A 27,960-nucleotide genomic window follows, 5' to 3' on the forward strand; every position below is an offset into this window, starting at 1 on the left:
ATAGATGAGGGGGAGGCTTTCCATGCACAGCCACAAGGGGGGTGGCTGCACAACTGAAGGGTAAGGAGTGTCTTCCTACCTTTGGACCTGCATCTGCTTAGGTAAAGGGCTGAGTGAAGTAGCACATGCTACATCTAGGTTACATTCTGGGAGTTTTATGTTTTAAATGCCTTGTTCATCTTGGGTTCTCAGTGTAGGTGATCAGAGGGTCATGGAATGCCTTTATATCTTGCTAGAGAACACATGTTCCAGGGACAAGGCTTGTGGTTGAAATGACTCTTCTGAAAATTATCTTTGAGCTATCCTCCTTCCTCCCCAGCACCCACACCGATAATTCTTGTGAGGGATGGAAAGAAATATGTTTGCATCTGTGCTGGCATAAGACTCAAAACCCTGAGAAGTCTCAATTTTTCTTAAATTAATGGAGAGCCTGGAGGTTAAAATGGAAATAGCTGATTCTATGCAAGAGATCAGAGGATAGGAGAGTTTTTGTAGAAATGAAGGGATCCTTCCACAGAGGAGTGATAAATCTCTTTGGATAGATTTTTATTTATGCTGAATTAAGAGAGAAGCTAGGACTGCAAGACAGGGAGAGGAGTTTGAGGACTCTATTTTGAGAATTCCGGGGCCAGGAAGTGTGCTTTTGTTCTGGAATAAATTTGCTTATGAGTAGTTGCCAAGGGGAACCCCAGCCGTTTCCAGTGGGTGGTTATTTCTTGTTTTAAATTCTCAAGTGTGTGGTTAAGTCATCTAAATGCATGATTTAACTGTTAGCGTAGCCTTACCAATGAGTAGGAGGACGGCAGAAGTGGTGAGCGCTCAGGAACTATTTAAGATAGGGTCTGAACGGTTGTCTTCATTGTCGAAGTCACTCTATCTATAATGAGAGTCCTAAAAGGACAGCCAAGAATCCTGTGGAGCCAGATAAGTTGCAGGATTAGCTAGAAGCATGGGTCAGCAAACTTTGAGAAGTGGCAAGTCCAGTTTTTGTTTTGCTGGCAATAAGTACATTTTACTGTGAGCAGGTACATCTGTCAGTTTTAGGCAGAAAATTCCTCACACCATAGCTTTAGCTATGATGACTCTTGTGAGTTTAAGACCCTCCTATCTATATGTTTGCTGTTTTCTCTCTGTAGGTGTTCTGTCAAGATCTTAAATATTTTTGCTTCCAAATGAACTCCTCTCCTCCCTTAAACTTGCTTCTCTTTCTGATTCTTAATGTTGTAATGTTGGGGCAAATCCCCAGTTACCCAGGCTAAAGCCCCTTATGACTTTCAGTCTCTTCCTGTTTCCTTCTGTAATCACTTGTCAGATTCTGTAATGGTCTTGAATTGAGTGCTGTCATTAGAGATTTCTGCAAAGCATCAATGTCTGCATTAGTACTTTTCAGTGTTGTCCTAAACCAGGCTTTCGTCTTCTCATGTGGGGACTCTTTTATTGCTTTCCAGTTGGTCCCTCAGTCTTCATCATAAGCTTCAACACCAAAACCTACTTGAACATTCTTCATAAGTCATGAGATGAAGCAGCTTGTTTCTTTCATCTGGAATCTCAGCTCTCATGGCCAACAGAATATCATAGAAAAATATCTTATTTCACATGTACAGAATGTTCTTATCTCTTGCCCTGGACTTCTTTTTAAACCTCATTTTCAAATGAACATCGTCTCCTGCCAAACCAGATAACAACTTGCATGCCTCCTGAACATTACCATGATGTTCTCTTTCTCCTCCAAATCTTTCTCAATCCAGACCTGCCCGTACTCACTCCCCTCCAAATCCTTTTTTCTTCAAGAGGCTTTTCAAGTATCCTGTCTTCTGAAACCTTCTTTAATTCTTTTAGTGAGAATTAATCTCTTTTCACTGCAATGATATAGTACCTTGTTTTCTTTTCTATCAGAGCATGTATGTGCATCTATGTTTGTGTGTATGTTTTTTTTTTTTCCTATTTTGTCATTACCGTGCATTTAGAGCATACAGGATGAGCAGAAGCATAAATTCACTGTGCCATCTTGACTGGATAGTCACCGATTTTTTTTTTTCAATTTGATATTGACATGGTTTAGTAAGTAATGTAATTTAACAGCCTGCTTTATTTATAAACCCTTCCAGCCCTTCCACTCATTTTGAGGGAACCCAAGTCACAGAAATTCAGGTGAAGTATAATCACTGTCCATTTAGTGATTCCTTTCTTTCTTTGAGGGCATGATAACTCAGTGCTTGAGTTAGAATAGAACAAAGGAGAAATAGCATCTTAGTTTTATTCTGTGCTATATCTTCTGGTTGATGAAAATGGTTATCAGATAGTGCTTTACCGTGATTCCCTATCTCCACTTTGAGCTATTTCTTTCTTTTGGCTGTAATTTAAATGTTTTTTTTTTTCTTCCAGGTTTATTGAGATAAAATTGACACATAACATTGTATTAGTTTAAGACATAAAACAATGATTATATAACATTATAATGATTATATAATGATTATATAACATAAAACATAATGATTATATAACATATATAACATTATATATGTGTATATATATATAAAATGAAATGATTATCATAGTAAGTTTAGTTAACATCCATCACCTCACATAGTTATGATTTCTTTTCCTTGTGATGAGCAATTTGAAGATTTCTTCTCTTAGCAACTGCTGTACATTACATCCCCAGAACTTATTTATCTTATAACTGAAAGTTTGTACATTCTGACCACCTTCACCCATTTCTCTCACCTCCCACCCCCTGTCTCTGGCAACCACCAATTTCTTCTCTGTTTCTGTGAGTTGGGGTTTTTTAGATTCTACATGTAAGTAAGATCATACTGTATTTGTCTTTCCCTGTGTGTCTTATTTCACTTAGCATAATGCCCTCAAGTTTCATCCATATTATTGCAAATAGCAGGGTTTCCTTCTTTTTTCACGGTTGAATAATATTCTTCTGTGTGTGTGTGTATGTGTTGGTGTGTGTGTGTGTGTGTGTGTGTATCACATTTTCATTATCAATTCATCCATTGATGGACACCTAGATTGTTTCCATGTCTCGGCTATTACAAATAATGCTGGAATGAACATGGGGGTACAGATAGTTCCTTGAGATAGTGATCTTGTTTCTTTTGTATATACACCCAGAAGTGGAATTGCTGGATTATATGGTGGTTCTATTTTTAATTTTTTGAGGAACCTCCATACTGTTTTCACATAGTGGCTACATTAATTACATCCCCATCAACAGTGCAAAAGGGTTCCCTTTTCTCTACATCCTTGCCAACACTTACCTCACTTTGTGTGCATGTGCGTGTGTGAGGTGGTATCTCATTGTGATTTTGATGTGCATTTCCCTGATGATTATTGATGTTGAGCACCTTTTCATGTACCTATTGGCTATTTGTATGTCTTCTTTGTAAAAATGTCTACTTAGTCATTCTGCCTGATTTTAAATTGAATTTTTTTTTTGCTATTGAGTTGTATGAATTCTTTATATATTTTGGATATTAACCCTTTATTAAATATATGTTTTGCAAATATTTTATTCCATTCATTAGGTTGCCTTTTCATTTTGTTAATGGTTTTCTTTGCTGTACAGAAGCTTTTTAGTTTGATGTAGTCCCACTCATTTTTTTTTTTTTTTGCTTTTGTTGTCTTTGCTTTTAGTATCAAATTTAAAAAAAAATCATCGCCAAGACCAATGTTAAGGTGCTTACCCTCTATGCTTTATTCTAGGAGTTTTATGGTTTCAGGTCTTATCATTTAAGTCTTTAATCCATTTTAAGTTGTTTTTTTGTATGGTATAAGAAAGTGGTCTAGTTTCATTCTTTTGCATGTGGCTGGTCCAGTTTTCTCATCACCGTTTATTGAAGAGACTGTCATTTTTCCAGTGTATATTGTTGGCTCCTTTGTTGAAAATTAATTGACCATGTATGCATGGGTTTATTTCTGGGCTCTCTATTCTGTTCTATTTATCTATGTATCTGTGTTTATGGCAGTATCATATTGTTTTAATTATGGTAGCTTTGTAATATAGTTTGAAGTCAGGAATTGAGATGCCTCCAGCTTTGTTCTTCTTTCTCAAGATTGCTTTGGCTATTCAGGGTCTTCTGTCTATCAGAGTATTAGTAACATTCAGTGTAGCACAACTAGTTATAAGACAGTTATAAGACAGACTTTGATATTTAATCCTCCAAATTGATTGCAAACCCCTTGAGAGCAGTTGATAAACTCACAGATATATTTAATTGACTAACTTTGTTTAAGGTTTTATTTAGTTGCCTGGTGTTCTCCTTGCAAGAATTAGAGGGCTGGCATTGGTCTGTGCAAATGCAGGAGCCAGTCCTGAGTCAATGTATACGTGATTTATTCACAGGCTATTTAACATAGACATCAGGCTATGATAACTAAGCTAATTTTACTTTTAGTTGATTTTTCTACCTCCGGTTTCCTTTTCTACCTCTGGTTTTCTCTTCTACCTCTGACTTTCTCATACTTTTAGTTGCAAAAGGTAAAGATTTATTGACATTTTTATTCCCAGTCTTTGCTAACTTCCTGGTTGCAGCTTTTATGTAGAAGGAAGCAATCTTTTCCTCTTTGTCATCATTGTGAAAACTTTTTTCCTTATAATGGAATGTAAGTGGGTATAAGTAGTTCACAGCACATAGTTTAACGTTAATCTGGTTTTACATTTCTTTCTGTCAACATTAGAACAAAGTTTTTACATCATCTGGCAGAAGGTTACTAGCAGATATTTTGTCAGAGTCTTCCTCATTGCCTTAGAGAAACCTAATGCCAAGGGACTGTACACTTTGGGTGACTGCTTGTGAATAGGGCTTTCTTTTGGGAGTAATAGCAAAATATGGTGTGGCTCTTGGGGAGAGGTTGGATTTTCAGAGCAAAGGCAGGGCAGAACCACCTAGTGATTAGGAGCAAAGACTAAGCTGTGGCTTTGTCACTTACTAGGGAATGACCTAGGACAAATCTCCTACTCTCTTTGAACCGCAAGTGCCTCTTTTATGAAATTAGGATGTTGTGAGGGTGATATGAGCTGATATATATAAAGAATTAAAAGCATGGTACCCATTACCTAGCAAATAACTCAATAAATGGCAACTATTGTCATTATAACATTAATGATGATGATGATCATTATCATCGTCATCTTGGGAGAGTCAGGTGAAGCTGACTGATTCTGTGCTTTTGTAAGAGTGATTTATTCGTTACAACCAGCTAGATTATCTTGTGGATAAATTTGATCACAATAGAAATAATAATATTTAAGCATAGGTTATTTTATGAAAATACTGAAAAAAGAAACTTTATATAGCCAATATTATCAATAACTCTGCAAAATAATATGTCAATGCAGTTCTTCCATAGTATTTGTGGCTCATTGAGAAAATCCATGAAGATATCCTCCTTAGCAAGTTTTGGTTTCAGGAAAATCAAATTGAGGCAATGTAATAAGGTGAGCAGGGAATGTAGGGAGCTACACAATTGGAAAAACTAGCTCCAAACTTAACTGGCTGAATGAACACCTCTGCTGAGACACTTTATGACTGTGTTGTATGACATCCCTCAGTTAGCTATACTGATGTGTGGTGTCCTTTGTGAGGTCATCAATGACATCAACAAGACAGAAGCAATGATACTGAGCTAAAGTCAACCACCTACAAAACTCACATCCAAGGGATTGCCAGGCTACCATCTATTTGGGGTGGGCACAGGCATTGTTCAGGTAATTAGAACTAGGTCTCTATTCTCTGTCTCTAATTGTCAGGGAAGCCCAGTTAGCCAGGGGATAGCATGCTGTCTCTGGGCTGCTAGGGTTTCTGTTGTGCGATAGGCACCCATATGAACATTTATAGCAGTACTAGGAATAGTGATGCTGAGCTGTGACAAAGGGGTGCCTTCCAAGTTGGCTCAATTGCGGTTTTCACCATCAGAACAATCGTGGACGTTAGGTTTTTCTTAGGGTTGACTGAATGATGAATGGAAGCCCCAGCCAACATACACCAACTCTTTTGCATAACTTGGGAGAGAGGGGATGGTTGATTCAGAGAAGGGATGGGAAAGACGAGACCTCCAGCAGTAAAGAACATACGCATGTGAAATATTTTTCTGGTGAGAATCTTAAAAATAAAGATGAGTCTTAGAATTTAGGAGTTTGTCAGAAAAGAATGAGATCAGAAGAAAAATAAAATTTTAAGAAATGCCAGCTTTTATTTTAGTATATAATTTATAGTATTCCAAAATGGATTTTCTGTAGAGTCAGAGTTACCAACTGCACTTGAAATTCTTTGATTTAGGATAGTTATGCTAATAGATTCTATTCAGTCAACATGAACTCAAACTTTTTTTTTTAAATATATAAATTTATTTATTTATTTTTGGCTGTGTTGGGTCTGCATTGCTGCATGTGGGCTTCCTCTAGTTATGGCGAGTGGGGGCTGCTTTTCGTTGCGGTGCGCAGGCATCTCACTGCGGTGGCTTCTCTTGTTGCGGAGCACGGGCTCTAGGTGCGCGGGCTTCAGTAGTTGCGGCACAGGGGCTCAGTAGTTATGGCTCGCGGGCTCTAGAGGGCAGGCTCAGTAGTTGTGGCACACAGGCTGAGTTGCTCCACGGCATGTGGGATCTTCCCAGACCAGGAATCGAACCCGTGTCCCTCCACCTGCATTGGCAGGTGGATTCTTAACTACTGTGCAACCAGGGAAGTCCCTGAACTCAAACATTTTAACTGTATCATAATTTACGTTGAGATACTATATGTTTTTTACTATCCTAGGTTAAAATTGACTTCATATTAAATAATTTGAGTTGTGAGATATCTGTAAAGCATAAGGTATGTTGTCCAGACAGGTCAGAACTCCACCCATTCAGGAAAGTAGGGTAGTGGCTTCCCTGTAACACATGGGTGTGCCAGCTGCTTTTGTAAGTGAAAGACTTAGGCAGGTCAAATTGCTAAATATCAACTCTAAGTTAGAATTGTTTTTAGGTGATCACACAGTGTTATCGTTTTTTTGTTTTTGTTTATCAGAATAAAAGGTAGTAAGATGTTTTTCGTTGGAATTTTAATTTTTTATTTATTTTATTTTTTTTGGCTTCTGAAAAAATTAGACTATTTAAGTCCTCAAAAAAAAAAATTAAGAAATTCCATCAATCCAATAGTGGAATTTTTTTTTTTTTTTTAACAAGTGAGAAGAAAGAAAGTCAAGAGCTAACACAGTACAAGACTTTATTTAGAAATATACAGTGAGCACGAAGGAGTGCTTGATCTGGGTTTCCCCTTGAAATTTTGGTGCCATGCAACTCTGGCTAGAAGAAACCTTTTTTTTTTTTTTTTTAAGTTCCCTTAATGAAAGGAATGATAGCAGTGTTATATCTGTCATTTTGTAGAAGGATCATGGCATGGTTTTCTTTTACTTTTTATCTGTAAAGTGTAGACTCTTCCAGGGATAGAAATGTAAATGTGTTGGCTTTTGGTTTTAGCGAGAGCTTCTTTCTGAAGGGGAAAACTCAGGAAGGGAGTTGTTACCAGAGTGGAATTCAACACTTGCCAGAGAACCCAAAGCAGGCATGAGGTTCATTGTCCTGTTGAGTGACAGAAGACTTCCACCAGTTCTTTTTGTGGAGGGGATTAGTGGTGGAACAAATTTGCAAGTACAGCATGCAGTTTTGTCAGGTACACATTTCTTTTCACCGCTCTCTTGACTTTATACCATGTAAATAACCTCAGTTGTCTCTGAATTTTTCTTTCTTTAATTCCTATTGGATGGTCATTTTATAAAGTCAGTTTCTTGGTTTTTTTGTGTATTGTTTTTGAAGTGTGGTATACAAATTGGTATGTTAACAAATTCCTTATTGTGTGTTTTCTTTTCTAGTTTAACATAATTTCATAATCTAGGCAGTCTCTTTTTGTTATTGGATTATTGTGTGATAAAAATCCCAAATAACTTTTTTGTTTCTTTTTTTGTCTCTGTAGGCTAAGAAATGGCATTTCAAAAGGCAGTGAAAGGGACTATTCTTGTTGGAGGAGGTGCTCTTGCAACTGTTCTAGGCCTTTCTCAGTTTGCTCATTACAAAAGGAAGCAAGTAAGTAACTGTACATGTATTGATTATAATATGAAACAAATCTGTTAAAGAACTGTGTATGGGGCGTGTGTAGGCTAATGGTATTGTTTAGAAATTACTGTCTCAGCTTGATCTGAAAAAGACACTAATTTAGAATACTGCCTTAATGATCCTTGAGAACTGTGTATATCTCATTTTTTAAAAAGTAAATTTCTTTGTCAGAAAGCATTATATTATTTAGCCTCTGTTTTGGCTCTTTGGTTTTGAAAGACTGCTTCATTTCAGAGTGCCAGGGTTTATTCATTTATACTTTCCTTGTCTAGTTCATCCAAATGTCTGGATACCTTCTATGCTCCTGCCAAGAGTTTGTCTTATTAGAAGGCAGGCAGCTGAGAAAGGAAATGGAAAAGAAAGAGCCTATACAAAAGGCTCAACTCGGAATCTTGGGTTTATTTCTGAAAGGTTTAGTTACTTATGTAGTATTATTACTTTATATTGGGTAAAATTTTTAGTGGGAGAAAGCTATGAAAATGAGATTGGTATGAAGTTTCCAAATAATTTAAAGTGTTCAGTTTATTTTCATTTTGTTTTTTTTTTCCCCTTTGCACTACAACTATGCCTTCCCATAGTTCAAATTGATGCCAGGAAATAACTTTGGTGAATGGTTTTGTTCTTTTCAGGCTTGAAATACTAACCTCAGTAGTTAGTATTAATCTCCTGTTCCCCCTTCCCTATGTCATTAGGGCATTTTGTGATGCCAGTTGGTTGGTGCATTCCCAATTCAAAGATGGAGGTGAAGGAATTTGGGAAGCTATTTGTAGCTGGGCTCTCTATGAACTACTCACATCCCACATTTTTGTGAGAACCTTTAAGCCCTGCCTGGGCTGTCTTGTACATGTTGTTTCTGTTTCTTTGTGCTACATGGTGGTGGAGCCAGCCACGTTGCTTGGAGTCCCATGTCCTGAATGGGAAATACCACGTTAAAAACACATATTAAGAAGAATCAATTTGCTGGCTTATAAATAAAAAAGAAGCTAATTTCTAGTGCTACCTCCTAAAGATGGACGATATTGAACAGGTTGTGCTGGTTTTTTTCATTCTTAACTGTGAGCACATTACTCTTAAGGTTTCCCTAGGTATACATGTTGCAGGTATTACTGACTTGCTGTTGAAGCTAATTCTCACCTGCTGAACATGCTTGATGCACTATTTCTTTTAAAATGTTTCCTTGGTTCCTTAAAAGTAAGTGTGAAAAGATGTTGTTTTTGCTCAGGCTATTTTAGAAGTGCAGTTCTGTTTGGGACATGGACTTTAACAGATTAGATTACTTCTGCCATCTTTTACCAGTGGTATCTGAAACGATATTGGATAGTGCCAGTGCCAAAGGTCACGATGTCTAGTATGGTAAGTTGTTGCTAAATTTGTACATGGTTCATGTCTGTTAACAACAGTAAGCATGTTCTATTTCCGAGTTTATAACTTAACTTTGTACCTAGGGAATACTGTTTCAGAAATATATTTTGTTGTCATTGTTGTTTGACTTCTCTTCTTCTTCACAGAATAGAATAAGCAGTTGATACTGCCTCCCATCCATCAAGTTAGGGGTTAATTTTAGTCAGTAAAATCAAGCAAAATGAAGGTCTGTTGATTCCTGGGACATTTTGTCATTTTCTCCTTCCTAAGTTAGACATCCTGACCACCCTAATAGCCAAACGAAACAGATACCAGCAGTTTCAAGTCATTTATAATTGTAATCTGACAAGTTCTTTTGAGAAAAATCACCATAGGCATATTCAATCAATGAGTTGCATAAGACATATGCCCAAGTGTGTGTATTCTTTTTGCAGTGATTCCTGTCCCTTTAAGCCACTGCCGTGAGCATATTTTGGGTAGCAGTTTTGGATGTAACCATAGGGATTGGCAAAAAAAGAGAGGGGTGTGTGAGGAGGGGGGAGGAGACCATCTCAGTTGAGCCATTGACATAAAATGACCACAGGCCTCAGCTGTCCTCTCTCAGAGAATATCTGCCAATCAGAGCCATTCTAGGGGAGGAAATTTTCCCGACTTCAATAGTCAAGAAAAAACCTGCCCCTTGACACCCATTATTTGGCTACATTTTACAGAAGCTGTGACCTTAAATGTGACTAGGCACGCTCTGTTTTTCTTGAGAGCAATGCTTAAAGTATTGGCTTGTGTTTTTATCTTTTTTCCAGTTTTATGAAATGATTGCAACCGATAAACTGTCCTCCTTTAAGAATAAGTTGGTTTTGAAAGCCCCAGGTACTGATGGCCGAGAAAACTGTCTGCTGACTTTTAAGCTGAGGCACATTTTGCTGGCATTCCTGCACTCGAAGCTCTGCATCCCCTGGCCCCTAGCTTGTGCTCATTTGATATTCCTGGTGCAAAGCTTCCTTCCTAAAATACAGGCAGAGGTCGTATTCCAAATACAAACGGGTTGATTGTAAAAGTTGGTCAGTTGTTTCAGCACCTTTGGTGACGGGATAGTGCTGTAAGTGTTTAGCTGCTAGGTCAGCTCACAAAACCCTTTTAAATTAGCTTGTATTTGCAGGGAAAAGAATAAAAGGAAAACTATTGTATATACTTTCTTGATTAATTAAATGGAAAACACAATGAAATCCACTAAGATGTGGTTCACTTACCTTTTACTCAGTTGCTTGAATAAAAGCTACCGTAGGTGAGGAAATGGAGACATTTGTGAAGACTGGCATTTCTTGTGGGCAGGTTGGAGGTTAGAGGTGATAGCAAAGATTTTTTTGTTCCACTTTACTTCATGGCGTGGCTTTTCTTCATGCAAGCATACTATTAACATTTATGTTATGTTTTTCAGTGGTGAAGAGTCTCCACTGTTGACCCAAGTGAGGCCTAGAGATTTTTTTTTCTTTGGAGATAAGGTCAGATTTAGAAAGGATGGAGATCATGGCCTAAGGAGAGAGCTGTTGTTATTGTTGTTGTTATTATTATTATATTTTGGAGCTGGGCAACCTAAATCTTCAATTCCAGCGAGGAAGCTGATGGGGGAAAGATGAATGGAATGTTGGCCTCTTTTGACTGTGTCCACCTGCAGGGAAGGAGGTTTGTGACCACAAATGGCATCCACACTCCAGGCCCCCTCCAGTGATACATGTAGGATTTTTTTGAGTAGTCTTGGAAAGGCTTCCTATTCATTCCATTTTCTCTCTCTTTTTATTTCCTCACCCACATGTAGGTGACTAAGTTTCCTCAAAGCCTTCTTGATTTTTCCTTTCCCCAGACCAGCTGTATGCCAAGGAACAGGAGGCCGTGTAGTGGGATATAAACTCCCCAGCACTATCTTAAATCCCACCAGGGATGTAGCAAGCAAACACCCCTGCAGTGGTGTGCAGATTTTCAAGAGTAAGGTATTTGTCATTCACTGTTTAGTATAGGTCTGTTTAATAATAAACTTTTCATTGGAAGGGACCTAGAAGACATCCAGTCTTCCTCTCGGGACAGTTTGCTTTTCTTGGGTGTCCTTACTGTCTAGTGAAAGGGAAGTGTTACTTCATGGGACAGCTTCCTTTTCTAATTCCAAGGTGGTGGGAGAATGGAGTTTAAATTAGGAGAGAGGGCCCTGGGTAGCTTCGGAGGCGGTAAACCTTAGCAAGGAACAGTGGTGGAGAGCGTTACAGTCAGGGCTGCAGGAGGGTTCCTCAGGGGGGTGGGAAGAATGGGGGCAAAACTAGGGTAGGATTTTAAACTTTTAACTGAGGGCTGCCTCGGGCTTTTGTCTTTTCATTAGACACTGAAGGCCTTTTTTTGGAAACTTCAAAAAATTTTAAACTCCACAATTCTTTCATACCTTCTAGTTCCTAGCTGGAAACTGGTGTAACAGTGTGGGCTCCTTTTTAACCCCAGCGGTGTGGTTGATGTAACAAAGATCTCTTTAGGGCTGAGGGTGGGCCTCTCACGTACCACGTGCTCAAAGTGTTCCTTCCATTACCCACTCTGGAGGTGTGGTGGGCTCTGTGAGCCAGCTCTGAGGTGAAGCCTGAGAACCACAGAGAGCTTTCTCAAAGCCCAGATGTGAATGGTTTTTTCTTCTTTTCTGCACCATGCATAGGCAGGGAATCTCTCTTCAGTGCAAGGAGTGATATTATTAGAATCAAGGAAATGAGAGATTCTCATCGATGTTCTGTTCATAGCAACGTAACAGAAAGGACGAGAACACGATCTTTGGAGCGTCTTTGCAGACTGTCTGAATCTGACACCCAGCTCTGCTTCTGAACAGCTGAGTGACTATGGGCAATTTTCTTAAATTCTCTAGGCCTCATTTTTCCCCCATCTGCAAGATGGGGGGAACAGTGCTACTTCCCTCATAGGACTGTTGATGAGCAGTAAAGCCTGGGAGAATTCCTGGAATATAGTAAACTTGCCAAAAGTGTTAGTTATTCCCAGGTGATATGAACATAAAGTGTGAATAACTATATGAATATATAGTGAGCACGAAAGTTGCTCTCATCTTTGGAGACCCTTGGGTTCAGGGATACCGTGTTAAGACTTAGAGGTTTAGTAGCAAATGGCCTGTCCTTCATCTGAGCTTGTAGGAGAATGGCTACAAACGGTCACACAAACACCCTTCTGTTTTCTCTTCTACTTGATTCCTGATCTGAAGATGAGCCAATAACAAGGTAGACAACACCAATTACTGGCTTAAACTTTCTTCCTGTTGTAAGTAATAAGTTCCTTGAAGTTCCCACTGTGGTTTTTTTTTTTCTATTTAAGCTTATATAATTTACGGCAGACTTGATTTATATGGTGATATGTTCCTAAAAAGTTATGTGAATATAGTCTTTTTGATAAATTAATGAATATATAGTACAACACTATTTGTTGTAATTCTATGGTGAAACAATTTAGAAAGCTCTGTTTTTGGGGGGGGTGTAAACCTGGTTTTTGAGGGTAAATCAGAATTTAGCTTGAAGGGGAATACAATTAAACTTATTCTTTCCTAAAGCCAATGATGTAGTAATATTTGTTAACGACAGGATCTTCATGCTTTGCAAAATAGCCTCTCACTTTGTAAGAGACAGCCTGTACCTTGAGTGGATTACTAAAGGCTATAGTTTACTTTGTTATGCATGGTAATGAAGGGAACATGACAACCATGATAGTGGTGATGTTAGTGAGTTGATAGGATTAGGTGAGTTGAATTGTAAGTAAACCTATATACCACCTTTGTGAGGAAAAATACTTATGCTAATGCGAGGCAAAGTGAAGTATGAAAGTTAAAATCCATAGGAATTTTGAGAACATTGTTTTACTCTCAGTCTCTCCCTCTCAATACATTATTTGTAAGAGATCCTAGTAAACAAGGGTCTTTTGATTGGTAGTACCAATGACCCCAAATTCAAAAGATAGGATTGGTGCAGCAGCAAAAAAATAATGGAATGATTATATCTAGTCAAAGTAAGATCTACTTTGGGGGTTATTTTAATGGATCCTCAAATGAAAAGATATTTAGCTCCCTGAATGTGTCTGTTGAGCAAGTGTGGCCGGGTTTTGGTGAGCTTGTTACTGTGCACAGGTTATGAAAGTTTCCAGAACTCTAGTTTCTTTATAAGGTAAGGATACTGTCACTTTACTCCCAGGCTTTTCTCCCCTGCCAAGCACTAACCAGTTCAGAATATACAAGATAATGATCACAGTACCTGACACATTAGCAGGTCTTTAGTATCTATTATACCTCTTTCTTTCCCCCCCACCCCCATACAGGATATAAAATATTTGAAATAGACCTAGCCTTGTTTGGCGTAATAAGAGAGATACAGCACCAGGTTTCTTTAAATAGCTGAGCTTTTTATTGGCATAATGCTGCTTACATTAACTGCTGGCCAGAGAAACTGGTAGAGGTTAGAGAAACCTTAAGATGAATAGCAATCAAAGAGAAATCAAAATTATAAGCACAGGGCTTCCCTGGTGGCACAGTGGTTGAGAATCTGTCTGCCGATGCAGGGGACACGGGTTCGAGCCCTGGTCCGGGAAGATCCCACATGCCGCGGAGCAACTAGGCCCGTGAGCCACAACTACTGAGCCTGCGCGTCTGGAACCTGAGCTCTGCAACGAGAGGCCGCGACAGTGAGAGGCCCGCGCACCGCGATGAATAGTGGCCCCCACTAGCTGCAGCTAGAGAAAGCCCACGCACAGAAACGAAGACCCAACACAGCCAAAAATAAATAAATAAATTTTAAAAAAATTATAAGCACAACCAATCAAAATCATAAGCACACTAAATACTAGTGAGGATGTGGAGCTACAGGAACCCTCATTCATTGTTGGTGGGAATGCAAAATGACACAGCCACTTTGGAATGCCATAGTTGGGTGGTGTCTTACAAAACTAACCATATTCTCACCATATGATCCAGCAGTCACACCTATTGATATTTACCCAAAGAAGCTGAAAACTTATGTCCACACAAAAACCTGCACATGGATATTTGTAGCAGCTTTATTCGTAATTGCCAAAACTTGGAATCAATCAAAATGGGCTTCAGTAGGCGAATGAATAAATAAACTGTGGTCCATCCACACAATGGAACATCATTCAGCACTAAAAAGAAATGAGCCATCAAGCCGTGAGGAGACATGGAGGAACCTTAATGCGTATGACTCAGTGAAAGAAGCCAATCTGAAAGGGCTGCACACTGTATGAATCCAGCCATATGACATTCCAGAAAGGGCAAAACTTTGGAGACGGTAAAAAGATCAGTGGTTGCCAGGGATGTATGCAGGGAGATGAATAGGCAGATCACAGAGGATTTTTAGGGCAATGAAAATACTTTGTGTGATACTGTCGTGATGATACATTGTCCAAAACCACAGAATGTCCAACATCAAGAGTGAACCCTTGAGTAAACTACGGCCTTTGGGTGATTATGATGTATCAGTGTAGGTTCATCTTTGGGAAAAAATGTGCCACTCTGGTGAGTGATGTTGATAATGGGGGAAGCTGTATGTGGGGCAGGAGGTATATGGGAAATCTCTGGAATGTCCTCTCAATTTTTTTTGTAAAACTAAAAGTGCTTTAAATTTTTTTTAAGTTATACTTAAAATCATAAGCATAACATCTAGGACAAGGTGTCAGCTGAGAAAATTTCAATTGTAAAAATTCTACTTAAGTATCACTTTTCAATAGTATCTTTGATTGAATATAACTATTTATTTTTTGAATGCACTTAGTATCTTGAAGAATTTAACCTCAGTTGTAAACATTCTTCTGGCTCCTAAGCTAAAGGGTATCTGTGGGTCTGAAATCGGTAGAAATCTTCCCGAGCACTAATGTAGCTGAAATTATCACCTGACACGTTGGCTTTCTGCTTACCAGATTGCTTTTAACTTTGTGAGGTAGTTCTGGCTACCAGACTCGTTTGTCCTCTCTGAGTAAACAGTCTTACATCTCCAGAGGCATTTTTCGTAGGTTCATAAACAGCATTTCTCTTAAAAACATCTTATAAAAGTGCTGTAACAGGAACTGTTCTCGAACAATCTTCATTTCTGTTGATTTTAATGTTTAGGTGGGAACTGTAGTGTTAGAGACCCCATGAAGAATGTATATTTAGGAGGAGAAAGGACTAGTGGTTGAATAATAGGCTTCAAGGTTCATCTGCCTGCTTAGAGAGCTGTCAGCATCAGCATTACGTTAAACGTGAAGGAAGAAATGTCTCTGCACCATGGTTTGCATTTGATTATCTGTCCTTTTGGAGCTTTATCTCTATGGATTTATTTTTCTATATATGGTGGGGTCTAACCCGTCAGTGGAAGATTCTGGACTGTATACAAAGTATGGGAATTGCAAATCTTGGGTTGTAATGCTAAATATATCTACTATTTGTGTATCAAGTGGAGTAAGCTAATTGGTGTAATAAGCAGCTCCCAGAGCTCAGTGGCTTATAATGAAGGTTTCTTCCTTACTCACATTACACTTCAGTGTGACTAGGTGGGGAATTGTTTCTTGTAGTCATTCACGGACCTATGTCCCTTTATTCTAGTGGCTTCTCCATGTTTTATAGCTTTTTGACCCACTGGATCCTTTCTAGCCAGCTGTAAGGGAGGGTGGGAAGTGTAATCCAGCAGTGTTCTCTGGAAGAAGAGAAAAAGTTTTAAGCATCCAGCCATTAAATCTGTGTCCTGACTTTAATTTCTAATCAGTTTGACAAATAAGCTGCATTTTTTTGATAACAGTTTTACTGTTAGAGCTTATGCCAAAGACTGTATAATTCATTTTCTTCTCTTGTTTAGAACGCTGTGCCTAGATTCCTGGAAGAATTGTTTTTCTCCTAGAAACACAACTAAATATGTTGGGGCTGTGTCTGATATCTAAAGCTCGATGAGGATTCTGAACACATTGTATTTTCCAGAAGGCGAGTTGAAACTAACTCTATATGGTTAACCGTTTCTCAGAGGCTTGTTTCATGAAAGTACTGAAATTATGCAGACAGAGCTGGAAATGTTCTTTGAAGTGCATCCTATCATTTTCCTTATAATTTTGGTTTTTATTTAACACTTCGCTCCCAAAGTGGGGCCATGGCAGTATCTTTGAGTTATAACTCACATCAGGCCTTCGAGGAGTTTGTGATGCTATTTTATTGCTGGCATACAAAATCCGCGAGGTTAACTGTACTGCGATAGGTCACACAGTGAGTCAACGACTGAGCTATGATTAGCGTTGACAGCTGGTGAGCTTGTAGGCTGTTGCTAACTGAGCAACATTGACATTCATTTTGATTTGACTTTGCATTTCACTTTCAACTATTTATCCATTTTAAGGCCTCCTTAAGAAACTTTTTAGGGATATTGTGGGACTGAGGAAACTTTCTAGAAATGCTTTGGGAAAAGTCTACTAGCTTCCCTCTCCAGCTTAATAGTTACATTGTGTTAATGCTAGGTAGGCCCCCTTTTGGTAGAGTTTGCAAATTAAGAAAATAGATGCTTTAAGATGTTAGACAATGTTAGGCAAAATAATTTTACATGCTTTATTTCAAAATTTGTGATTTTTCAACAAAGAAGTTCTGAGATCCAATTATATGCTTGTGAGTATAAACTAGAAAAAGTATAAATGTGTATATATTTGATGAAATAATTCACCGGGAAATGGAAAACGTGCATCACAAATTATACCCCAAACTATTTTGAACTTAAAATTAAAATGCAGCCAAGGGCCATCTGGATTGAGAAACTTGGAAATGGTCCTTTGGCTCAATGGGTCAGCATTTTATTCACCTGAGAGGGATTGGGGGGGGAAAGTGAGTCCCATTTCAGTTCTGTATCCATTTCCAAATGTATGTGTTAGGGAGGTTTTTAAGGAAAAGTGCTATTTCGTGGAACCCTCGGTGTCACTGCCTGGGGTGTCTGGCCATGGGCAAAGCAGGTTCTCTCAGACTTCTGATTCCACTGGCTGCCATCAGCTGTTCCCTGCAACGCTGGTGCCTGCAAGGCGGGTGGACCTAGAGCCCTAGGTAACCCACACATACAGGGAAAGATAACCTAGCAGAGCTGAGGACATGGGATTTGGAGTCAAACCAGGGATCAGATTCTGATTCTCTCAGTTACTTGCCCAAAGAATAACAAAACTCCGTTTCCTCACTGGTCAAAGGATGACTCCCTCCTTTTTTTTTAAATTATTATTTATTTTTGCTGTGTTGGGTCTTCGTTTCTGTGCGCGGGCTTTCTCTAGTTTTGGCAAGCGGGGGCCACTCTTCATCGCAGTGCGTGGGCCTCTAACTATCGCGGCCTCTCTTGTTGCGGAGCACAGGCTCCAGACGCGCAGGCTCAGTAGTTGTGGCACACGGGCCTAGTTGCTCCGTGGCATGTGGGATCCTCCCAGACCAGGGCTCGAACCTGTGTCCCCTGCATTAGCAGGCAGATTCTCAACCAGCACCACCAGGGAAGCCCCACTTCGGTGTCATGGTAAGACCCAAGGGACCTGACTTGTTATTGTGTGGGCTAGCAGCAGCTCTTCTTCCCTCTCTGCACTCCCTGCTCTCAGGCTCCCTCTCTAGATCCTTTCATTCTCAGCACACTATTGGAATAGAAGAGCAATATCAAGTTTAGACACCTCCAAACACATATTCTATGTCTTTCAAATACTTATTTGAAAACTGGTAAAACGTATCCCTCAAACCTCAGATCACGTAGTTATGTGATTTTATTTGAAGTAGATTCAGACAAAGCCAAAGGGTTTTTCCTATTTTTCAGCTATAAAAAAGTTGTATAATTTAATGATTTGGCTATGTTGTGATTGGTATTAAAAGAGCTTCCTTGCGATTTCTTAAAGGAATCACAACCACTTAAAGGCGCGATAGCACCTTCAAGGTGAGCTAGAGCTCGTTTCTTAGCCACCCTAGAAAGATGGACTTGTTTTATTTTCTCTTGTCTGGTCCCCAGTGGAGATGACGGTCCACCTATTAGCCAGTCTTCCTACTGAATAATCATGAATCCCTCAGCCAGTACGTTTATATTGAGAAATGTTGCTTACTGTCCTGTAAGTATAAGAAGAAACACCATTGTTTAGAATCAAAGTGATTCAGGAGGTGAAAGGTCATTAAAACATCTTAGGATTCATTCTAAGGAGATGCTTATTGCATTTCCTTTCCAGGAATATGGAATATGGTATTTTTCAGTGACAACAAAACATGAAGCCATTCCCCTTAAATCTAATGATTCCATTATCAATATATATGATTCAATCACATAATGAGAGAAAGAGAGAGAGAGAGAGTGATAGTTGCAGTAAGAAGTGATTTGCATGAAACCCTACTTTATTCTCCAGTTATCACTCTACATGATTACAGGACAGCCTGGTTGTTAATTGCATGTGGTCTTTAAGTATGCATTTCTTTCAGAAATAGACACTAATTACTAGGTCTTGTTTTCGGTCTCACCTGAAGTTGCAAATGTCCAGGATATATATTTTTTTAAATTTGCAAGTCTAATGGTGTACAGACATAGTAAAACTGATCTCATTCTGAATCCCATTTTGTTCTCTGGGATGTAAACTCTCAAAGATTATGAACTCGGCTTTCAATTCTGTATAGGTGTTTTATGTGCCAATCTCTTGACAAAAGCCATATGTTTGCTATCAGAATGCTGGAGGAATTTTATGTTTTTAAAATGTAGAGGAACCTTTGCTTACAAGTTAAAAAAAACCCACCTACTTCCCCACAGCTCACGATAATTAAATATAATCAGAAATAACAACATCAAAGTAATATTAAATATTAGGTATTCTCCTAATTCTACCAAGATAAGAATTTTTTGTTTTGGATCTGTGCTTGGACTTATGCTAGGCACAAGGCAGTTTGCTTTGTGTCTTGGGCTCTCCTTTCTTCTGACGTCAGTGGCTGAATTAGGTAATAGATCCTGAATCTGATAGTGCTGGACTTGTCCTGTCTTTAGTCCAGGCTTAGCAAACTTACATGCCTGCAGGGGCCAGGCTGGGATGATAAAAGTGTGAAGCCAGTGAGTGGGAATCCTGGGCTAACAAGGGTGCACAGCCCTGCCTAAGGGCAGCAGCTGCTGTTCAGTTTCAGCAGATCTCAGATAGAAATCCTAATTTTTATGTGAAATATAGCAATTTATGGTACTTATTTATATTTTTTTTAAGTTGAAGTATAGTCAACTCACAATGTTATATTAGTTCCAGGTGTACAACATAGTGATTTGATATTTTTATAGATTATGCACCAAAGTTAGTATAGTATTAATGACTACATTCCCTGTGGTGTACATTACATCCCTGTGACTTATTTATTTTATAACTGGTAGTTTGTACCTCTTAATTCCCTTTACCTATTTCTCCCATCCTCCCACCCTCTCCCCGCTGGTGACCTGGGTATTTACCTGAAGAAAATAAAAACATTAATTCAATAAGATACATGCACCCCAGTGTTCATTGCTGCGTTATTTACAATAGGCAAATATGGAAGCAACCTGTATCCACTGACAGATGAATAGATAAAGAAGATGTGGTATATATATGCGATGAATATTAGCCATAAAAAAAAGAGTGAAATCTTCCCATTTGTGACAACATGGATAGACCTGGAGGGTATTATGCTAATTGAAATTCGTCAGATAAAGACAAATACTCTATGTTTTTAGTTATATGTGAAATCTGAAAAACGTGAACAAATGTTACAAAACAGAAATAGACTCACAGATATGGAGAACAATTTTTAAATATTGGATGTGTAACTCACGTTTTTAAGAAAGTAGTATGCTGACCAATTCACTACAATGACTTCTGGTTTTAGCACATGCTGTGCCAACTTCCTTTCCTGGCATTTTCACCCAGCTAATGCCTATTAGTCTTTCTTGACCTGATTTAGCTGTGGTTTCCAGGAAACCTTCTCAGGTCTGGCTCCTGCCTCCCATGGCTCTTATAGCTTCTTCTCTATCTTTAATCCACCTGTTAAGCAATATGATAATTTCCTCTTTATCTTTTTGTTTTGTCCTCCAGTCTGTAGAATCGTTGAGGGCCTCCACTGGATGAGGAAGTGCAGTGGTGCGTGAGGTGTCTTCTTAGGTGACTTAGGGCATGTTGCCTTTCCAAACCTTCTCCCAGAATCTCTGGATCAGTCCAGATTCCTGTTCAATCAACTGCCTTGATTAATTTGTCTGCGAAGTTTGATTAGCAGGTCTGGGAAGATTTGGAGCACAAAGGTCCCCTTTCTTAAAGCGTGCTGTTACTTACCACTACTGTTTTATTCCTACTGCTTTTCTTTTATTTCTCCTCAATCGACATATTCTAGGGAAGGTAGAGTGCAGATGTGTTTCTGTGACTCAAAGCCATATGAAGCCCAAATGAGTCTTTCTCTTGTCATAATTATAAGGAGGGCCTTAGGCTGTGTTTACTGCCTCTAAAATAAACTTGTGCTTAGCTTCTCAGTTGCAACACTTTCCAGCTTTTATGAAAAAAATAAACAAAAATAAAGTGTTGTTTTAAATGTAGTGTCAGAAATTAAATAAATTACCCTCAATAGTGCCGTATATTTAAAAAAAAATATTTTGGGAAGGATTGTTCAGCAAAACCCCCACGACAGAACCATACCACAAAAAACCCCCCAAACTTTCTGCATTTGATAACTGGTGATATCTCATCCTATTATAACGATTTAGTCTGTTTCTTAATTTTTCTCAAATTATACGTAGAATCAGTATGTTGTAGTGATGTAAAACTTAGTCTGTGTCACCAGGCTGCATTAGTTCAATTCCTAGCTCTACCATATACCAGCTGTGTAATCACAGGCCAAGTGCTTAACTTCTGTGTCTCAGTTACTCCTTCTGTAAAATGGAAATCATAGTAGTACCTAACTCACAGAGTCACTGTGAGGATCAAGTGAGTGAAAAAAGGAAAACCCTAATAATAATGCCTGGCGCATAATTGCTGTGTATATGGTTACTTATTATTATTTTAAAAATAATTCTACAGTATTTCTATTGATTGATTGATTGATTGATTGGCTGTATTGGGTCTTCGTTTCTGTGCGTGGGCTTTCTCTAGTGGCGGCAAGCGGGGGCCACTCTTCATCGCGGTGTGCGGGCCTCTCACTGTCGTGGCCTCTCTTGTTGCGGAGCACAAGCTCCAGTTGCGCAGGCTCAGCAGTTGTGGCTCACGGGCCTAGTTGCTCCGCGGCATGTGGGATCTTCCCAGACCAGGGCTCGAACCCATGTCCCCTGCACCGGCAGGCAGACTCTCAACCACTGCGCCACCAGGGAAGCCCCTTATTATTTTTTAAGTCAAGTTTATTGAGGTATGATTTGGGGTGTAATTTACATGCAGTAAAATTCACCCTTTATGACGTACAGTTCTGTGAGTTTTGACAAGAGCATATGGTCATATAACCACCACCACAGTCAAGATATAGAACATTTCTGTCATCCTCAAAAGCTCTCATGTTCTCTGTGGTCATTCCTCCCCACCACATCTCCAGACCCTGACCATCACTGATCTGTTTTCTGACCATATACTTTTGCTTTTGCAGAACATCATGTAAATGGAATCATGCCCTATGTAGACTCCTGAGTCTTTCTTCTCTCACTTGGCACAGGGATTGGCAAACTTTTCTCTAAAGGGCCCAGCAGTACATGTTTTAGGCTTGCAGACCATACCTTCTCTGTTGCAACTACTCCTCTCTGCTACTGCAGTCGTGTACTAGGCATGAATGATTGGGTGTGGCTGTGTTGCAATAAAACTTTATTAAAATAGGTAGCAGCCAGATTTGGGTGGAAAGCCATAATTTTTCAACCTGTGACTTAGCATGATGCTTTTGAGATCCATTCATGTTGTTGTGACTATCAGTAATTTGTTCTTTTTATTGCCAATTATTATTCCAGTGCATGGGTGCATGAGAGTTTGTTTAGTCATTCACCAGTTGAAGGATGTTCGAGTTTTTAATAATTTTTGGCAATTATAAATAAAGCCACTGTAAATATTTGCCTACAGGTTTTTGTGTGAACACAGGTTTTGATTTCTCTTGAGTAAATCACCTGGGGGGGGGCCACTGTATGGTAAGTGTATGTTCACCTTTATTAGAACTCTCAAATTGTTTTCCAAAATAGCTGGATTATTTTGCATTTCCATCAGCAATATAAGAGAGTTCCAATTGTGTTGTATCACCACCAGCACTTGGTATTGTCCATTTCTTTGTTAGATTTAAGCTACTCTGAAAAACTATGACGCACCTTAGAAACTAAAGATGCTTACCTTTATGTTGTATTAGGTCAAAAGCTCTTGAAGGGTTTTACACGTGGAAATGACATTATTTGGGTTTTTACATGATTACCCCAGCTTCAGTATGGAGAATGACTTGGAAGAACGAATAGTAACTGTGTGAAGACCTGAAGGAGGATATCATTTTAATATAGAGGAAAGGGAAGATACCTGGACTTGAAAGGCAGTGAAGATGATGTGACTAGATGTGAGAATTTTTTTAGGTGGTGGAATTTATAGAACTCAATGACTGACCAGAGAGGAGACTTAAGAGAGTGGCACAAGCAACTAGATATATAATAGTACCTTCACTGAAATGAGGAAAATTTATAGGGAAAAAAGTTTGGGGAGATAAAGTTATCAGTAGAATTTTGAGATAACGTGAGACATCGAAATGAAGTAGGAAGTTTGATATCCAGGTTCTGGAATAGGGGAGCATAATTGAGGGTCAGGGTGGTATGAAAGATATCTGATAATATGGAGGAAGATGATGTTCCCTAGAGAGAGTTTTTAGTCATCTGAGAAGAGTGAATAGGACAAACTCAAGAGGAACCTCAGTGATTAATGTTGGACAGCAGACAGACATCCAAAGGAAACTAGAGAGTGAGTTCAAGAGGCTGGAGGGAGAGAGAGAGAGAGAGAGAGAGAGAGAGAGAGAGAGAGAGAGAGAGGTCGTCATTTCAGACTGACATCTTCCAGATGCTGAGGTGAGTGAATGTGCTGAGATGACAACTGAAATGAGGATGAAAAGTGCTCACTGGGTTTGGCAGCATAGTGGACATTGGTCAGTGTTGGTGGTCTGGTCATGGTGGTGGTGCTGGTGTGTGTGAAAATCCATATTAAACTTGAGTTGGGGAGTGAATAGGAGGTGAGGCAGTAGAAAAGCAAGGGTATACAGTTACTTCAAGAATTTTCATGCTGATTGTTAGAAACATATGTAAGAGACATTTTTTTTACTGTTTGTTAGGATGAGACAGGTTAGAGCGTACCGATGAGAAGTATGAGTCAGGGGATGAGGGCAGGAGAAACAGCGTAGTCAGTGGAGAGATGCACAAAAGGCATGAGAAATGCCCATCAGATCTGGTGTACTTGCTGAAGAAGAGGTTCTGCTGAGTTTAATCTCCATGGTTGCAACCTGTGAGCAGAGTAGAATGGGGTCTGTTAGTATTGCCAAGTTCTAATGAACTCTACCATAGTACCGTCCTTACATTTATTTTCAACTATTTCTAGAGAACTTACCAAGCAGCAAATGTCAGCACAATTCTTTTGATGTGTGAAAATGCTCTGGCGTTTAGTCACTTGTCAGTCTCATGTTCATGTCTTATCCATCTGTCATGGCCCAGTTGAAAGCCTCAGATGAAAGACTCTCCCTCTCTAATCTGAATGGTCATAGCTTGGTGCTTTTTTTTTTTTCCTCTATTTTGGCATTTGTTCTTGTATGTGTTTACCGTGTGTGTGTGTGTGTGTGTGTGTGTGTGTGGTTTTTTTCATTCTTCTCCTTAGATGATGGAAAACAAAGACCATGACTGAAAGGCGTCTTATATTCTCCACAGCACCTAGCCAGTTACATTTATTTAGCTTGTTACCTTAAATGCATGTAAATATGAACATGGGGAAATGGTTATTAGCAGACAATTAGGAGGAGTTATATAAGGAAGCGCAAGATTTTTGTGGTTTGGAATCTGAATTAATAGTCTGAAAAATTATGGTACCAGATTATAACGTTTTGTATTTATGATACTTAGTAAAATATGTTTTGAAAGTTTCCTGTTCCCTGCTATTAAGGAATCAAATTATTTAACAATAATACAACTCCTCTTTGGTGTAATTAATAGTTTACTACCTACTTTCATATCATTATTCCCTTACTGAGGGTAACCCAAAGATAAAGAGATAGAGACATCACAGGGGTTTTATCCCACGTTGCAAATGAAGAAACAAAAGCCAGAGAGATAATCGGTCCAAAGTCCCTTTACTAGTAAACACAAGTGCTAAGATATAAGCCAGGACCCTCTGATTCTAATCCAGGTTTCTTTCAATGTGCTCTATGGCTTTTAGGTTTTTTAAAATAGAAATCCAATTATAAGGAGCACTTTGGTCTATTTTATTTAAATGAGTAAAAAATCACTTATCAGAACAATCTCTTGGTCAGAGCTAAGACCACCTTTTCTGGAAGAAGCTTGGCCTTGTGGTTCAGAGCTTCAGACATGGCCCTTCAGCAGAATGGGAAGAATGCTGCCCCTGTGGATTGTGCTAATGCTGTGATTTAAAGAAAAGAAAATAGAAGCCACATATCTGTGGAATACTAACTGTTAGAGCAATAGTGACCAGCACTGTTCAGTATAGTGAACGAACCTGGTATTCGCATTTTGGAGAAAAAACAGATACATATCTGTTTTTCTAAGCTTTTGACTCTGACTTACTACTTTTTTTAATATAAAGACTAGCATCATTTTTGATTTAGGATGATAACTTATATTCTAATGAAAGAACTAGAAATAAGGAAGGTCATTATCATTTAGGGGACTATGGCTGGCTTTAATTATATTATTGTTAAAGCTTTCACAAATTGAAATAGCGTGTATTAAATATATAAAATCTATAATTTTCTGTTAAAACGTTGAATGGGGAAGCCTCTGACTAAAATCTTTATATAATATTATTCCCATTGGCCAGAGCTGATTTTAAACTGGATAATAACGTCTGTTGTGAACAGATTCTTTTTAATTGTACTGACTCAAGAATATATTTTTGTCAGGGGAATTAACGAATGAAGAACATACACTTTTAAGAAATTGCGGAAAGGCATAAAGTGCTTTTTCCTCCTCCTTTCCACACTTTTAAATGTTATCTGAATGAATGGCTGCTACCGGGTAAAACATTTCCTTATGTTCTCCTATAAATTGTCTTAGACAAGGTATTTGGGAATTGCTGTACAGTGTGGGAATTAATTGAACTTGGTTGTATATGAAACCAAAACGATCAGTTGAGATATTGAATCTGAAACCAGGTGTTCCACGGTTAAATAGTTATGATTCATGGAAAAAAAAAAAAAAAACACAGAATTTTAAGGACTTTTTTTTTCTCCAAGGCAGTTGGTTCTATCATTCACTCCATGTGGACTGTAGACTCCGGTCTAGCTCTGGTTATCCTTATCTCCATTGCAAATCTTTTTTTAGTACATTGTAAAATGTATTAAATTGGCATTCCAGACAAACATTTGAAAATGGTCTTTTACCTCAGGTGAACCTGGCCTTTGTTGAAGCAGCAGACTACGTCTCAGAACCTGTTAACAGGGAGCCTCCGTCCAGAGAAGCTCAGATACTGACTTTGAAAAACACGTCTGAATTCGATGTACTTGTCATTGGAGGAGGAGCAACAGGAAGTGGCTGTGCCCTAGATGCAGTCACCAGAGGTGAGTCCTGGTGTGGGTGGATGTAACACAGGTAAAGGTTTCATCTGTCCTTCTGATATAAACACACAGTGTGCGCTCCGTGCTGGGAAGTCACGTTTCTGTTGCATTGCTTAATTTTCCATTCTTTGTGAAGCACCTTCCCGTTGTTAAAATGTAGGTACTTGCACAATTTTGAAATGAAGTATAGTTTGTCTTTTACACTGAAATGAATTTATTTAAAAGAAAACTTTATATTCCTGTGAATTCATTGATTTGATGTTCTGGTTAGTTTTTTTAATACACAGTAAAGTACATTTATGTGAAATAAAATTATTTGTGTATCACCTAAAATCACATTTATGTCAGTGATTTATCTTTAATAAAAAGATTTATTAAAATGAATTAATCTATTAAAATAATTCTTTTTGTTTCTCTATTAAAATAATCTCTTCCAATGAAATACAGACTACAGTTTGGGAAACTCTAGTTCAGGTGACTGAATAATGGAAAAGACTTGCTAACCTGTAGTTCTGTCTCACTCTATTAGTCAGCTTCGGGAAAGATATTATGAGAAGTTCTTTCAAAATGGCAACAGGATATATAAAGAAAGAAATTTTAGTATGGAACACCAAGGCTCTTACATATGATATATTTAATGATTTGCTTCTTTTGCCTGTGGTTATTAGTGTGGAGTTTGGAATCAAAGAAATCTGAGTACATATCCTGGCTGAGCTGCTGTATCAGATGTATGTATGTGTATATACACACACACGCACACACACTTAAGCAAGTTACTTAATTTCTCTAAGGTCCCTCATCTTTCAAATAAGGAAAGAAATATCTTCCGTTAATGATTGTTATGAGGATTAAATGCATAATCATGAAGAGGATTTAAAACAGTGCTTGTCACACAAAGTAGAAACTCAATAAATTGTAGATAGTATTATAGCTGCCATTAATAACATGAAGGCAAAAGACTTTTAGAACCAATTGTCCTGGAGAAATCATCCTTTGTGATTATTTTTAGATATATCACATTGGACTGGGTACTGCTGCAAGGAATTTTGACTCCAAATTATTTTAGTTACTCTATAAGGTTCAGTATTCATTGCAGTTTCATATTCAGTGGTAATAGTTTATTACATGGAATAATTTTTCTCAGATTAAGTTACTACCACACCCACCCTAGACTTAGTTACTTTGCATATCTGGTAGATTTTAGTTTTACAGAAATGAAATAAATTTCGTGAGATTAGGCACACATAAGCCAAAAAGTACACTAGATTTACTGTGATTGCACAGGACCCCCACTTGAGTTTTGATCCATGTAGACATCACAGCCTAGGTCCTTTCTGTCAATTCCAAATAATGGTAAATTCACAATAATAAGTCCTGGAACATACTCAGTTTCCTGGCACACCCTAATATTTATATAATTTTGTCTCCATCCATAGTTTATAATTTAAGCTGCATTATCCTGGGACATACTAAGTCAGATGGAAAGAAGAGTTGAAGTTACCTCAAGGTGTTTGAATTCAACACTCTTCCCTGGAGTCCTGGGAAAGAGAGTGTCAAGAGAAGACACATAGGCAGTGTAATGGGAGGTCTCGTTTGGGACTGCCCCAATTGTCCTGGGACTACCCCAGGGCTTAGAAGTTACCAGATGACAATTTTCTATGTCCAAGAGGATCGCTTCCCCAGTAGCGTTCAGAAAAATATTTCTTGCTATCTCCACTTATGTTCATGCTATGTACTGAAGTATACAG

The 27,960-nt window shown here is 38.6% G+C and overlaps 1 protein-coding gene across 1 annotated transcript in view; it reads left to right on the plus strand.

Annotated features, from left to right (window-relative positions):
- Positions 1–7,780: 7,780 nt before the first annotated feature.
- The window catches only part of GPD2 (glycerol-3-phosphate dehydrogenase 2), a 95,319-nt gene continuing 75,139 nt past the window's right edge, over positions 7,781–27,960 (plus strand). Inside the window, exons 1-2 of the mRNA XM_082841922.1 lie at positions 7,781–8,073; positions 26,044–26,215. Of these exons, the coding sequence (XP_082698048.1) occupies positions 7,972–8,073; positions 26,044–26,215 (274 nt within the window). The 5' untranslated portion in view covers positions 7,781–7,971. The remainder of the gene's footprint in view (positions 8,074–26,043; positions 26,216–27,960) is intronic.

The sequence above is a fragment of the Leucopleurus acutus genome, assembly GCF_964270905.1.
Source record: "Leucopleurus acutus genome assembly, chromosome: 6".
NCBI classification, from domain to species: Eukaryota; Metazoa; Chordata; class Mammalia; order Artiodactyla; family Delphinidae; genus Leucopleurus; species Leucopleurus acutus.